General features: G+C 43.5%; 1 protein-coding gene across 1 annotated transcript; it reads left to right on the top strand.

Annotated features, from left to right (window-relative positions):
- Positions 1 to 873: 873 nt before the first annotated feature.
- On the top strand, positions 874 to 16674 carry gfm2 (GTP dependent ribosome recycling factor mitochondrial 2). The gene is made up of 20 exons (XM_042059416.1): positions 874 to 1046; positions 1205 to 1283; positions 1392 to 1437; positions 1528 to 1625; positions 2044 to 2169; positions 3003 to 3091; positions 3625 to 3713; positions 4145 to 4205; positions 4510 to 4695; positions 6428 to 6508; positions 6900 to 7048; positions 7778 to 7918; positions 8605 to 8704; positions 9121 to 9325; positions 10142 to 10218; positions 10441 to 10579; positions 13522 to 13707; positions 13947 to 14062; positions 15309 to 15491; positions 16139 to 16674. Exons 1-20 carry the CDS (start codon positions 1011 to 1013, stop codon positions 16265 to 16267), a joined length of 2316 nt encoding a protein of 771 aa, XP_041915350.1. The 5' UTR covers positions 874 to 1010; the 3' UTR covers positions 16268 to 16674.
- Positions 16675 to 16714: the final 40 nt, after the last annotated feature.

The raw sequence follows: 16714 nt of genomic DNA, 5'->3' as shown, positions 1-16714 counted from the left end.
CTCCTGAAGTTAGTTACTTTTCTTTTTTTACTTTCAATGTTCTAAGGGGATGATGTAACAGAAAAGACAGATACAGATATAATGCTTTTAACTTGTCTATAGGGTGATATTATATTGGCGGCGCAAAAAAATTAGATTTACAACCCATGTTGACCATTTTGGCTCTCTCAGTTGACTTTTCTATTCATTTTTTACAACTTCAGACATGTCCAGAGGGGATCGTAAAGGAGAAAGGTTGTATCTAACACTTTTGTTGGTCACAATGTGGGAATACTGCAAGAAAAAGGAAAAATGGGTTTACATTTTACGCTGTCCTTCCAAAAGGGTAATGAAATTAGTATTTGGATAAATCGCTACTTAGGTCAACTTTAGAGCTGAATATAGGGAATTGCCCAAGGGACATCATTGGGCACCCACCCTATTCTTATGGAGTAACCCCTAGGCAACAAGAAACAACAAAGAAAAAAAAAACTTTAACCAACAAAACAAGGTTCACCACGATTCTGGCATTTGGCTCCCAGGCTATGATAAGCATAGCTTATTGTTTATATTTAAGTGATGAAATGTTGGCTTATTAGAGAAAAAATTACAGATTTTCTTAAGTATTTAAGTATTTGAAATAGCCTACTCTAAATACAATCCCTCTAAGTATTTTGTTACAAACTACATTAGATTTGTTCCAATCCTGCAAAAGACTAATTACACAATACGCTAAAGTAATTAAATACGTATTTAAAATACATATAATTAAAATACTGCCCATGTCTGGCTGTCATCAAATTGCTATGTCCGTCCACTGGGCAGCCAGGAACGAATACGCTCTTGGAACAAAATACACAGTTCCTTGTTTCCTGTGTGCATGTGTTACAGTTACACTGTATTTACCTAACGTGAGCAGGGACATGTCAGTGGATGAAGTTTGACGGATCTGCTCTAGTCCATGAATATGAACAGACTTTGGATATGAATCTTCAAATATCATATCCGTAAATACCCTGAAAGGATAGACTATGCGATTTGGTGTAACATTTAGCATTTTGCGTGCGGTAAGTGATAACGTTAGAGCTTGCTTGTTAGTGTGGCTGTAGCCGATAGAGTCATTCATTTAACCTTAGGATATCTAACAAGTAGCATCAGAGTATGTTTGATACTCTTTGGTAGCATCTCGCTAATCGACACAAATGTATTGTGTTGCATCCTGCAGTATGCCTGCTCCTGCAAGAATGGAGCTCAAACGCTCGGGTGTAGATGGCAGGGGAAAAGAAGCTACCGATCTTTGCCAGGTGTGTCCAATGTGCCCCTTAACCCACAACAAACTGATGGAGCTAACTTAAGCTATTTCCCCCTCTGAACTTTATAGAGCTAAACATGACTTTGTTTTGTTTCAACAGATGATGTCAAATCTCCACGACAAGTGGTCACCCCGGATATATCAAAGTATGCCTGTCATATTGATTATATTAAATAAGGGACTAAATCAAAATGCCACAAATAGTAAATAAACATCCCATTTTTTTTTTCAAATAGAATCAGAAACATCGGCATCATGGCGCACATCGACGCAGGGAAAACCACTACCACGGAGAGGATGCTCTTTTACTCCGGCTACATCAGAGCGTTGGGCGGTTAGTAAACATGACATTTTGGCCCCCCACAGGTTGGGGCTACAGAGCATAGTGGGCTACCTTCCTGATGATGTTGGAGAGTGATGAGAATGTTGTCTGGATAAATAGCCTAAAGTATTTAAGCAGTATGGCTACTATGCTAGGCAGGACTGTAGTGTAGCCTGGTACAGCCAGAACATGGTCAAACATGGAGATGGAGCTATCTTTTGGCCCAAAAAACATCACCATTTTTCATAAATGAGAGATTGCATATCCTCAGGTGCACCTATGGAGGGTTAGTGATCATTTCTCATCTGGGAACTGAACTTACCTCTTGTCATGAACTTCCCATAACTGTCTACTTTGATGTCCACAGTATTATCTCAACCTATTCTCAGACCCTGTAGGACTCTCTCTTCTCTGTCTTTTCCCCGCTCAGATGTGGATGATGGGGACACGGTGACGGACTACATGGCCCAGGAGAGAGAGAGGGGAATCACCATCCAATCAGCAGCCGTCACCTTCGACTGGAAACAGCACAGGATCAACCTCATAGACACACCAGGTGCCCCTCATATCATTTGTGTCCATTTTGATCTGTGATCCTTCTTTATCCTCCCTCCCTGACTGCCAAGTCAAGTCAAGTTTATTTATATGGACCCTTTCAAGAGAGTTCCATTATCAGCATCATAGTTGGCCCCACAAGACTTCCTTTTTAACATTCCATATGTTATCTTAATGCAGAGGAAGTAGATTGGGGCCCGAATAGAACGTTCAAGCATTGTTTTTGTTTACCTTGTTGAAAGGGTCCATAGCGCATTTCATACACAGAGGTCATTCAAATTTGCTTTACATAACTCAATGTGCTTTACATAACTGCAGTATCAAAATGACGCTGCTGCTGATAGTTTCAGCGTGGTCTGCTGTTCGTCTTCGCTCTGTCTGTTTTGCCTGTATAGCCTCTGTATGTGGCCAAAGTTAAAGGTTGCTCCAGGTTGGCATTGATGCTCCTGCTTCTTGTGATAAAGATAAATTCAAGCTGGATTGAGGCTATTTTGCGGGAGTATTATTTGATGGCAGTTTTATGATTGTTTGTACTGAATCAGGACAACATGTACAGTATGATTCTTTCTAGTGCATGTTCTGTCCAAAACAGTGCTAGATCTGCTCCCCGAGCGCCGCTGTAGCAGGCAGCTCACTGCTTCGGGATTAGTGTGTGCTTCACCTCACTGTGTGCTGAGTGTGTTTCGCTAATTCACAGATTGGGATAAATGCATTGGGATCAAAAAAGTATATATACTTATACTTATACTAGATCATCTGAGATTGACTAGTTTTGAAGTTTGTTATCCCTGGTCTTATTGTCATCGTAATGAAGGTGGTGCTGTGTTGCTGTAGGGCACGTGGACTTCACCCTGGAGGTGGAGAGAGCGCTGAGAGTGCTGGACGGGGCTGTGGCCGTGTTCGACGCCTCAGCAGGGGTGGAGGTGAGCTGGTTCCCACGGGTCATGGAATTTCATGGAATATCATGGAATTTTGGAAAGTCTATTCATGGACATGGAAATTCAGGGAATTTTATAATGTTTGGGTCAAAGTCATGGAATATCAGGGAATTTTGTTGTGGCAGTTTAAAATGTACTTGCCAAAATACATTAATACAAATATTTCTACGCAGAACTGGTGTATATTTGGTTATTTGCTTTACTGCTTCTTTGAGTATCCCAACTTTGTTTATTCAATGGCCATTTATTCATCTCCCACTCTAAAAAGTCAAATATTCTTGAATGCTACACGTTAGTAAATACTATAGTAAGTCATGGAAATTCAGTTTTTTTGTGAGGCAAAAGTCATAGAATTTTACATTTGACTTAGTGGGAACCCTGGATGAGGAGCAGCAGCACCTCACACATGGACACATATGCCTAGTGTAGTAAACATCTGCAGCTAGTGGACAGGCCTGGGGATGCTCATCTCAATCTGTGTGTGTGTGTGTGTGTGTTTGTGTGTTTGTGTTTGCAAGGCCCAAACCTTGACTGTTTGGCGGCAGGCAGACAAGCATGAAGTGCCTTGCGTGTGCTTTTTGAACAAGATGGACAAGCCTGGAGCCAGGTAATACTCACATACACACACTGTCTCTCTCTCTCACTCTCACTCTCACACACACACACACACACACACACAAACACTCTCACACACACAAACACTCTCTCTCACACACACACACACACACACACACACACACACACACAAACAGACACACACACACATATTCTCACACACAAACACACGCACACACACACACACAAACTGTTTTCACTTTCGAGCACTTTTACAGCTCTCAAACATCTGTACCTTAATACGTAGATTAAGCATAAGGAAATGTAGAAGAAAGGTAGGACAATGCAGGACAATGTAGATTAGAACATTGTAGGATAATCTGTTATCAGCCAATCGCCTGATTAGATTCCTTGAGGTTCTGGTGGAGGTCAGAGGTCATAGGTCAGGGTTGAAACTGCATCTGTTTAAATGTCTCTCCTCAGCCTGAGCTTCTCCATCCAGAGCATCAAGGACAAACTGAAGGCCAACCCAGTCCTGCTGCAGGTACCACTGTCCTCTACAGTCACGCTTTATATATTCACATACTTAATGTACAATCATATACTGTCCTATTATTCCTGGTGAAGAAGGAAATCTTCTGTTACATAAATCATTTGTTATCACAATAGGTATAAATAATATTTGAATAAAGATAAATGATAACACGTACATGTAGATATTAGTTGACAGCATACATGATAGCCATTCAAACATCAAACATTTTCCCAGGGTCTAGATGGAACACTACACTGTAGAGGATGCTGAGGTGGTGATGTCACAGTGTCTGTCATACTGTACTTCCTGTCAGATTCCCATCGGCACTGGGAGGAGCTTCAGTGGGCTGGTGGACCTGGTCACCAAGCAACGGATGACCTGGCGGCCTAGAGGACGTGAGGATGATGGCCGGACGTTTGAGGTGACGGCCCTGGGGCCAGGGGACGACCCAGAGCTGCTTGAACAGACCAACGATGCCAGAGGGGCCCTCATAGAACAGGTGAGCCACACACCTGACAGGTGTAGTCAGTACATCCATTAGGCCATCCTTAAAAATATTTTTGTTTGCAGTAACAGCCAAAAAAAAATAAAAATGGGTCGGTAGGTAGGTCAATATATTTTTTTTTCAAGATTCAAAGTAAAAAAAAAAGTACAATTTTGGTCATGGTGATTACGTAGGAATGAATTTACACAAATGTGCATATCGTGACGTAACTGACTGGGTCTTCAACCCGTGCCTTCAGGCGCACCATTGCAAACCTCATTCTGATGCAGGTTATATAGACCAGCCTTTCTCAAACTTCTTTGACCTGAGGCCCGGTCATGGCAGACTTTTGGGTCATAGGGCTCATCTACATGTACCCAGAAAGAAGGCTACAATAGCTCTTGGCCACGTTATATTGAAATTTGACTATACAATACTCAATGCTATACAGTGTATTATACAGTCTCTGCTCTGTTTCTAAGGAAGTTCCAAAAAACAACGTCGTTCTATTAAGTTTCGTTAAATAAATAAATAGCCTTCCAACAGGTTTAAGCGGAGCTTTGATACCAACGTTATCGATTAGTTTCAGTTTCTCTCGCGCAGACGCGCATTGAATGAATGCTCATACCACCACTTAATTGTAGGGCTCCATGTTTAATGACATCGATAGCAGAAACGTTTGTTTTCTTTTTTCGTCGATCCGCGGTTTCTTGATCAACTGCGCAGCAAATTATCAGATGAAGCACCGGGCCTAATTTCACTCCACGACTCCGCGGACCAGCAGTCTCCATGTTGCGGACCCATATTTTGAGAAATGCTGAATAGACCACAACCAATTTCAATACTCCGACACGGTCACCGTTAGACTAGGGCGAGAAGGGATGAGAAAAGATCTGGCCACAGTTCTTCCAGAACTTCGTGCCAAGTAAAAGCGTCATCAGTTTGTGTGAATGAAACGAAGCGTAGGCCATAGTGTGACATGCGTAAAACCAATGGTGTAGAGATGACGCCACAGGTTTTTTTTTTTTAAGTGAGCCACGTTTGCATGTAGACAATTTATATTCACAATACTTGGGCCTACTAAAAGAAATATTATTTTATTGCATTTGTATTGGTTGTTTAGAGTAAAAAAAAAAACAATCGGTCGGTATTAACGCAAGTTTACAACCGGCAAGTCGGTCGGACTAAAAGGGGAAAAAAATAAATATTTGGGTCGGTTCTAAATTGACAGGGTCGGTCGGGTTACGGCAAACGAAAATATTTTTAAGGATGGCCTTAGCAAATACCTGACACCAGTCAGTACCTCCATTACCACACAACTGACAGCAGTCAGTACCTCCATTACCACACACCTGACGGGTGCAGACAGAGCCTCCATTGCCACTCACCTGACTGGTGAAGTCAGAACCTCCCTTATCACACACCTGACAGGTGTAGTCAGTGTCTACATTACCACACACCTGACAGGTACAGTCAGCGCCTCACACCTAATCTATGTTTTGATGTTGACAAATGCACCAAAATAAATTCATTGTAGTCCAAGTTAAATATATGATTAAATGTATGGTTAAATATATCGTAACATAGTGTGATACTGGGATAATGTACACATTCTAAAGTTGATTAATGGATTAGTGAAAAACCATGATTTAGTTTAGAATTGCGACTGTGGATTGTTAGTGAGGGTGTGTGTGTGTGTGTGTGTGTGTGTGTGTGTGTGTGTGTGTGTGTGCGTGCACGCGCTCAGGTGGCAGATCTCGATGATGAGTTTGCTGAACTGCTGTTGGGGGAGTTCAGTGAGGACTTTGATGCTGTTCCTCCAGAGAAGGTGAGTGGGGAAAACAACACTGTACTGTGTGTGTGTGTGTGTGTGTGTGTGTGTGTGTGTGTGTGTGTGTGTATGTGTGTCTGTCTGTGTCTGTCTGTCTCTGTGTGTGTGTGTGTGAGAGTGGCAGGGATGGAAAATTAACTTTTTAAAATGTTCTTTTAATCTTCAATCTTCAGCCAGTGCAAAATTAATGGTAAAATTCACAAGCCATTCAATAGTAAATCAAATTGGAAATCTACCAGCCTCTTTCATATTTTATCAGCATATGTGGACTCGTGCTAATTCCCATCCCTGGTGTGTGCATTCTGGTCTTTTTTTAGTGTAAGTATGTGAGTGTTAATGTTTGTTTAATTGTTTTGATCTTGTGTGCGTGCGTGCGTGCGTGTTGCAGCTTCAGCAGGCTGTGCGGCGGATCACACTGGCACGGAGAGGTGTGCCCGTCCTGGTGGGCAGTGCCCTGAAGAACAAAGGTGTGCAGCCCCTCCTGGACGCCATCACCCTCTACCTGCCTGCGCCCGACGAGAGGCATCACGATCTGGTGTGCGTTCAACCGCCACAGACCATATTTACACCATCAGAGAGCACAGAGAATGAGCTAGCACACCATATTTACACCATCGGACAGCACAGAGAAGGAGCTAGCACACCATATTTACACCATTGGACAGCACAGACCGAAGGAGCTAGCACACCATATGTACACCATCAGACAGCACAGACAGAAGGAGCTAACATACCATATTTACACCATCGGACAGCACAGAGAATAAGCTAGCACACCATATTTACACCAGTGGACAGCACAGACAGAAGCAGCTAGCACACCATCTGGCACTGATCAAACGTTTCTTTAGTCCAAAACGAGTCAGTCTTTATTTTTGTGAAACTGTCTAACTTGCAGTAGTATTTATTAGTATATGAGCAATATCAAGACTGATCTAACACTGTAGACCAGTTTAAAATAGCTTTGTGTTTTATGGTCCTGTTCAAGGTTACCCTCTCCACTGCAGGTTGTAGAGTGCGATCACGCGGGGTGGTTTGCTACTTGTAAAACGCAAGTGAAGTTGGGCGCTTTTCCACTGAGTTGAACTTTTTTTTTCAATTTGAGGCACTCGGGGCGCCTCTGTGAAGATGCAAAGTGCAGCAGGCGCACAAAATAGGATTTGGATTAGGTGCCTCTTGAATTTAACAATCTATTGATATTTAATAATCAAGTTGATATACAACGGTTGATATTCTTATACTGAAAAGAGAGTGTTGTGTTTACAGACGCTGGTATAAAGATGACCTGTGTGCGTTGGCCTTTAAGGTCATCCACGACAAACAGAGAGGTCCACTGGTGTTCCTGCGCATCTACTCCGGTTCTATGAAGCCCCAGTCCTCGGTCCACAACATCAACAGAAACGGAACGTATGTCCTGTCTCAATTCTTTCATTAAGAAATTCACAAACACTGCATTTTGAAGACACTGCAGACATAAACACAGCTTACTTCAGTGTTTTGACCTCAGCCACTATGTGCTGGTAATAAGATGTACTACTCTGCATGCTCCAGCGGCATTCTCACATGTTGTGTCCATGTTATGTTGTGTTTTGTGTTCACGCTCTCTCCTAATGTTGTCCAGAGTCTTCCTCTGCCCCTCATTAGCATAATTAGATGTATACCAAAGCTGTACTGAGGTTAGATTTGAATAGAATCATAATATGTATGGTAACTGATTCATGTGCTTATATGTATATGTTCTTATATGTATGTTCTTGAATTTACCCTTGGAGATCAATAAAGTATCTATCTGTCTATCTATCTATCTATCTATCTATCTATCTATCTATCTATCTATGGTAACTGATTCATGTGTGTATATGTATGGTAACTGATTCATGTGCTTATACGTATGGTAACTGATTCAGATAGATAGATAGATAGATAGATAGATAGATAGATAGATAGATAGATAGATAAATAGATACTTTATTGATCCCCAAGGGGAAATTCAAAAGCACACATTCATGTGCTTTTATGTATGGTAACTGATTCATGTGCTTATATGTATGGTAACTTATTCATGTTCTAATAGCTGCACTCGTGTGTTGTAGGGAGAGGATGAGTCGTCTGCTGCTACCATTTGCTGACCAGCATGTAGAGATTCCTTCCCTTAGTGCAGGGAACATTGCTCTCACTGTTGGACTCAAACAGGTGACACACACACACACACACACACACACGCACAGGCACGCACGCACACACGCACATACGCGCGCGCGCATATGCACACACTCTATAAGTATGATGGAGCAATGGCAGCATTGCTACCGGATAATTGGTTGGCCTGTGTTTGAACATGCACAGCCGTAGATACACGTTTGATCTGTTTGAATTTATGACCATGACAATCACATGTGTACACAAATGTACACAGTACTACATACACAAATGTATGCAAAACATATACACTTGATAAAACTACACATACCTACACATCCACTGTTATTGTCACTGATAAAACAGGACCTGACTTACATATGCACGTGTATGTTTGTCTGTGTGTGTGTGTGTGTGTGTGTGTGTGTGTGTGTGTGTGTGTGTGTGTGTTCACTTTTCATTCTTCCCAGACGGTGACGGGCGACACCATCGTGTCCTCCAGGGCGTCTGCGGCGGCTGCAGGCCGGCGTGCTCAGAAGGAGGCCCAGGAGCAGAGAGGCTCGGCTGGGGGAGCGGGCGGCAGGGAGGCCCCTGGGCTGGTCCTGGCAGGGGTGGAGGTGCCAGAGCCCGTCTTCTTCTGCTCCATAGAGCCGCCATCCATGGCCAAACAGGCCGGTGAGGCACCAAAGCAGCGCCACTACCCAACACATTGAGCTCAGTGTGTCGGGTCATCTTAACTCATTGAGTGCCAAAAACGTAATATTACATTTTTCCTTCCCATGCGTTCAGTGCCAAAAACGTAATATTACGTTTTTAGCTTTTTTTTTTTTAATTACGAAACTAGACACTCTAACACACCTTATATGTGATTTTGGGAACTCTGTGATGAATGGAAATGAAATATATGACGATCGAAAACTCAACTCGAAAACGCACAATCTGGACATTTTATCTGGACATTTTATCATAACTCGGTTGCCGCTTTGGGTCGAATCAGTGACGATGCACGTCAGGTCAAAACCAGGCCATTTTTGTGGGTCTATCACTAGGTGGCATCTTGCCAGGTCTCGCTGATCACTTCCCGGAAAGTTTACACTTCACTTCACTTCACAACACTTCATATTTCATGAAAGACGTTATATCTCCATTTCTAGAAAAAAATAGCGATTTTGATGAAAACTAGCCACTGTTTAGCTTGGGATTTCTCAGGAACAGAGGCATGTAGAAATACACGGTTTGCACCCACTGAGAGCTTAAAGTCTCACCTTTTAAACGAGCCATTGTATGTGTTCATAGCTATAACACAGAACAAGCTGTGGCTGTACAAAAATCATCAAAAATGGTCTAGATTGCTGGCACTCTAGGACAAAGCTTCCAAAACCAGCTTGGCATTCAATGAGTTAATGCTGAGATATGTTTCCCTAATTTTGTGTGTGTGTGTGTGTGTGTGTGTGTGTGTGTGTGTGTGTATGTGTATGTGTGTGTATGTAGACTTGGACCATGCCCTAACCTGCCTACAGAGGGAGGACCCCAGTCTTAAGGTCCGCACAGATCCTGACTCTGGACAGGTAAACACACAAACGCACATGTACACACACACACACATAGAGAAAGAGAGAGAAACACAAACACTCAATCATTTAACATTAAATTACAGAATCAAATTGCAGCTTGCCCTATTGGCTCTTCTCTCTCTCTTTCTCTCTTCTCTCTCTCTTCTCTCTCTCTCTCTATCTCTCTCTCTCTCTCTCTCTCTCTATCTCTCTCTCTTCCTCCTCCTCCCTCACCAGACTGTTCTGTGTGGTATGGGTGAACTGCACATTGAGATCATCCACGATCGCATCAGGAGGGAGTACGGCATCGAGACACACCTGGGCCCTCTGCAGGTGGCCTACCGGGAGACCATCCTCCAATCGGCATCCACCACAGGTCAGCTCAGCACCACCTCAGCCAATCACAAGTCAACCCAAATCTGCCAGTCAGATGGTAGACTGTAGCTTCATTTACCAGTTTAAAGGAACCAGCCGTGACCAAGGAAACCCCCTTATGCCAAGTTGCACCCCCTTATCCCCTCAGTTACCAATAGTCTAGACCATTGGTTCCCAAAGACTGGGTCGCAGGAGATTTTATTTGGGTCGCCAGCACAATTTATGTTGTGTAATAGGCCTAGCTTATACCATTTAACCAGGAAAGCTATCAGTTTTCTATTGGGATATAGTTTGTTTACCACAGTGACGGCCCTAGAATAGCTCTGAAAATGGGGGCGAACGCGTCACAGAGGGGGCAGCGTACATCTTACTCACAAAAGGAAACATTTCTGTGGGGCGCCCACTATGGACCTCGCAGTTGCAAAATGCAAGGGACATGAATCAGCATAAATATTAACGGACAGCTGCTTCCGTTGACCGATTAAAATCTAGTTACCATGCTGTCAACTAAAGCAGACATCCGTATACCGGGCATGGCTATTCAATTTGCGTCATATGCTGACAGTTTTGATTGTAGATGCACTCTTTAAAGTTAATAGCAGCCTCCTCACATTCCTTATTATTTCGGATTTAAAATGCACACCAATGCATTATATAAGGCTACAATTTAAATGGACATTTTAAAAGCTATTATTTCCTCTTGTTTTCCACCTCACAAACTCTATTATCTTTTGGCTATTGCGCTAAAGCCTCTTGTTCTGATATTTATTCATTTCACATTCTTACAACAACATAGCTTGTCACAACATCAATATGTACACAGCCTTAGTATAAGGCCTACAAACAAGCAAACGTTTAACTTGCGGATTCAATGCGGATCCAACTTTCCAAAGAAACCTCCAGAAATAGGCTACAATATAACGACTTGAGTTATTTGCTATGTTTACGTCGGAATTAACGCTGTTATGGATCCATTTGTCTGTAACGCAACGTAGCCTATACATCTCTCTTTAAATATACAGGAACAGCTTACTATGTTGAAGAGTGACGATTGCATAGAATGCAAGAATATCCCCAAACTCTCGGATGCGCATTAAAACGCTATCTTTTAGGTAACTTTCCACGCTGATGGTGTTCAAAATGCAACACAACTGTGTTCAAAGCAGGATGAGGAAAACCTGAGGTTGTGTGTGTACAAAACTGAGCGAGAATTTTATAGCTTTGAAAATATTTAAAATTGTTTCATGTGTAATTGAGATTGCAGAGTTGTGGGAAACTGAGTCAGTGCATCACCAATCCCTGTAATAGTAGTGGTAGTAGGCCAGACCTAGGCGCTATTACGTATACATATGGCAGTGTAGAATGGTTAGGGGGGGGGGGCATATAAAAGTTTGAGAACCTGTGGCCTAAAACAATATTGGTGGTTGCATGTTAGATCTGAAGTGAAATGGGTCGCGATGGTCTGTCATTTTTAAAAAGTGGGTCCCCAGAAAAAAAGTTTGGGAAACACTGGTCTAGACCGTTAATTTATGGGGCTGGTGTGATATAGGATTGTAATTTTAATGTAAACATTGCATAACCTTACCACTAGGGTGCACTAAAGTGCACAACTTTCTCTCTAGCTTGAATGCCATCCTCAGGTGTGTCTGTATCTGTCTGTGTGTTTCACACACACAAGGGAATCTGGTTGCCCTAGTGCAGTGGTTCTCAAAGTGTGGGGCGGGCCCCACTAGTGGGGTGCGATGAACAGGAGGAAACTAGTTTTTAGTTTAGTAAAATTTAGACAAGAAAAATTAAAAAATAACATCTGATCCAGCGGCCCGAGACAGGAAATGTAACGTGGAACCAAAATGCAAAAAAATAATAATAATATTTTAACGCTACTATTTTGCCAGGTTGATGGGGTCAGGTGGGACTTGAAAATGCCCCACCTCCAAAGTGGGGAATCCCAAAAAAAAGAACCTCTTCCCTAGTGTGTGTGTATCAGTGTGTGTATGCTGTATGCATGTGTCCCCATAAGTGGTAAAAAAGATAAGAAAATGATCTTGACAATTTACTTTTCATCAACTATTTTGAAGAATTTGTATGTGCAGGGATCTTTTACCCTATTGTAAAAAAAGAGTCAGTTTCTCCCTCCCCGTCTGTGTGTGTGTGTGTCTTTAGACTTTGTCATGCACTGTGGTTATAGTAGCTCATAAATGTATGATATAAGGTTGAAATTATGCTTGACCTGTTGTAGGCGTGTGTGGTTTGTAAGTCACCTGACTTCTTAGATTGCTCTTGCTCACCCTTGAGCATAAAGGTTGCTATGGTAACACGGATGTACTGTAGAACTCTGATACTGTGACCACCTAGAGTTGTAAAAGCCCAGCTTCAGAAAAGAATTAAAAGTAAATTAGTTGATCTACCTAGCTGAGGGCTGTGCCAGTTAGAATCATCTGGTTTTGTGAGTAGTTGGAATACATATGAGGACTTTTACTTTCTGAAGCCAGACCAAGCCTCCACCTGTCAAGCACAAAACACATCTTTTAAGTCCTCAACAGAAATTAACTTTATGAGGCAGATATCTCTCTGATGGGGTATTATCGCTTCAGAGACTCTTGGGCCTACCATGACGGATCCGTTTTTTGAGGTTACCAAAGGCTTCTTATTTCAGAGTGGATCTTCAGTCTCTTAAGTGCTTTGAGATGATGACACAGATTGCTGTATTGCTGTATCAAATGTAACTTGAACTTGAAATTCATGTCTGCGTGTGTGTGTGTGTGTGTGTGCGCGCGCGCGCGTGTGTGTGTGCGTGTGTGTGTGTGCATGCGTGTGTGCGTGCGGGCATGCGTCCGTGTGTGTGTGTGTGTGTGCGCGCGTGTGTGTGCGTGCATCCGTGCATGAGTCCGTTTGTGTGTGCGTGTTGGTGTGCGTGCATGCATCCGTGTGTGTGCGTTTCAGACACTCTGGACCGCACGGTGGGGGAGCGGAGACATGTGGCCACGGTCACTCTGTCGGTCCACCCCAGTGACGACCCATCATGCTCCTCTTCCTGTGCCGTTGACCTGGACGAGGAAGTGGAGCTGCAGCTTCCTGCTGAGCTGCGGGAGGCCGTGGAGAATGGCGTGCACAGCGCTTATCTCCAAGGTAACCATGAGCCCTGATCTCAGAGGCTGAAAGGTGACGGGGGGTCACTTCCAACAGGTGCCGCCAGCCTAAATCCCTCCACATACACACACACACATGCACACAGCAAACATGACCTGTTTTAGCCACTCACATGCTCATTGTAAACCTGACCTGTCACACTCTTTAAACTTGACCTGTTTCAGAGATTAATACCCTGCAATGGCTATTTTTGAGTCGTCCCTCTCTTGCGTCTCCAGGTCCGTTGCTGGGGTACCCGATGCAGGGCGTGAGCACCACGATTCAGAGTGTGAGCATGGAGCCGGGCACTTCACTGGCCATGGTGGCAGCGTGTGTGTCGCGCTGCATGCTCAAGGTGTGTGTGTGTGTGTGTGTGTGTGTGAGAGAGAAAAAGGAGAGTAGTGAAAGGAAAATAATCTTCTTTAGACTGTTCAAAGGGCCGTTCTGTAACTCCAGTCATTTCTTCACCGATTTCTCACTTTTGTTGTGGTATTTTTCTCTATGGAGCTCCCCATGGGGCAGCCGTGGCCTACTGGTTAGCGCTTCAGACTTGTAACCGGAGGGTTGCCGGTTCAAACCCCGACCAGTAGGCACGGCTTGATCAAGGCACCTAACCCCTTACTGCTCCCCGAGCGCCGCTGTTGTTGCAGGCAGCCTACTGCGCCGGGATTAGTGTGTGCTTCACCTCACTGTGTGCTGAGTGTGTTTCACTAATTCACGGATTGGGATAAATGCAGAGACCAAATTTCCCTCACGGGATCAAAAGAGTATATATACTTATACTTATACAGCTTTGGGGTGCATATTTCACAACCATCTTTTTAGATAGATAGATACTTTGTTGATCCCCAAGGGGAAATTCAAAACACACATCACACATCAAACATACAAACACACATCAAACATCACTTTTGCAACAACATTTTTGGTCTTTCCGCTGGCTCTGCCATGATGAACATGCTCAAGATGTGTGTGTGTGTGTGTGTGTGTGTGTGCGCGTGCGTGTATGTGTGTCCGTATGTGTGTGTCCGTGTGTGTGTGTGAGAGAGAGAGAGAGAGAGAAAAATAAGAGTAATGAAAGGAAAATAATCTTCTTTAGTGTTCAAAGGGCTGTTCTGTAACTCCAGACGTTTCTTCACCATTCTCTCACTTTTGTTGTCACGTTTTTCTCTACGGAGCTCCCCCTACAGCTTTTGGAGTGCATATTTCACAACCGTCTTTTTAGTCTTTCCGCTGGCCCTGCCATGATGAACATCTAAAAAATGAAGCCATCTTATAGCTAGCCGGCATGGCTAACCGGGGAGAGTGTGTATGTCCAGATAATTTAAAGCATTTTGTGTTTCTCGCTCGTTCTCGCTTCTCACGGGACTTCCTGATTCAGACTTTGCCGGGACGCTAGTGCAGATGCAGATCTTGCCAGGCTGGTTTTACGCTAGGAGACGGTAGGGGGAGCACTAGGTAATTCGCCATTCTCGCCACAACAGGTCATTTAACCATTACAATGATTTCTAAACCTGGAGCCTTTAAGAAGAATTAGGGAGCACAATGTATTGAATGATTGTGATGTTTGAGTGTGTGTCTGTGTGTGTGTGTGTGTGTAGGCGCTAAAGAAGGCTGGTGGGCAGGTCCTGGAGCCGGTGATGTCACTGGAGGTGACTGTTGGGGAGGAGCTACTGAGCCCTGTGCTAGCTGACCTCGCGCAGCGACGGGGCTCCATCCAGGACGTCCAGAGTCGCCATGACAACAAGGTCCTGCTGGCCACGGTTCCACTGGCCGAAATGATGGTGGGTTTTAACAACAATTTGGGGAAAATATCTAATTTAAGTTTTTCTGACAGTTGCAATTGTGCATTGATGTGATTTGACTTGCGATATAAGTCAAGCTGCAGTTCAAGATTCACTGTATAATACATTCATAACATGTGTTGAAGCATTACCAATTAAGATGATGGTGAACTATCATGAACTGCTATCATGATCTATTAATCCAAGGGTGGGACAAATCTGTTTAGTTAGCTTGTCACAGTTCCTCTAATTGATGGACATGACTTGTCTGTCACACAAGGGTGACATGAATGTAAAAAAACATAAAGTGACAGTATTGACCATTGTGTCAGAGCCTGTACTACTTTCACAAATAATCGCAGCCTTTGATTTTGATTAATCTTTCAGCCCTAGTTGGTTGTGTCAGGGCAGGATAGCGCAAACGCAACCAGACTCCTCCACTGGCACATGACCCATTCATTCAGTTTTAGCTCCCAGCCTGTAGAGATCCTGGTGGATTGACTTGTCATTTCATCATATAGTTTTCTTGTTCTGTATGTCACATACTGTAAACCACTGGATGGCAAATGTCCTGCGGGATGGACAAAGTTGCTTCGTATCTGTCTCATCATCTGTGAGTACATCTCCACTTTCTCTTTGCCTCTCAGGGCTACTCTACGGTCATGCGAACTTTGACCTCGGGGAATGCAACCTTCTCTCTGCAACTGTCCAGCTACGAGGCCATGACCCCTCAGGACCAGACCGCCCTGCTCAGGAAGATGGCGGGCCTGGCGTGAGGTCACTTACTACTGCATCGGTCGGCTCATGGAGGTGAAGGAACAAGTGGCTTCAAATCTTCGAATCAAAGGTCTGACAGCTATGCAGAGACCAGGGCGGAATTCCAAGTACGTGGTTTAGTGACAAACCTGGATAAGTCAACTCAGAGTAAGTAGTAAAGCTCCTACAACAAGAGCCCTATGGCATTGTTTTGTAAGGAGAATGAAGCCATACAGCTCTTCTATTAGGAGGTTTACCCCTTGTTAACCTGAGTTAACTTAGCCAGATTTGTCACTAAACCACGCTGGAATACCCCCCAGTATGGCCATCAAAAAGTGTGAGTGCATATGTATGAGTGGGTCAGTGACATATGGATGTTGCTGTGTATTTAAAATGTGTATGTGGCTATAAATGTATGTGAACGTAAGACTTGTTGAGTGGGTCTGTCATTGGGTGCATAATATGTC

This window comes from Alosa sapidissima, chromosome 13 (genome assembly GCF_018492685.1).
Source record: "Alosa sapidissima isolate fAloSap1 chromosome 13, fAloSap1.pri, whole genome shotgun sequence".
In the NCBI taxonomy this organism is placed as follows: domain Eukaryota; kingdom Metazoa; phylum Chordata; class Actinopteri; order Clupeiformes; family Clupeidae; genus Alosa; species Alosa sapidissima.
The sequence above is the reverse complement of the archived record's forward strand: the minus strand, read 5'-3'. Positions and strand labels throughout refer to the sequence as shown.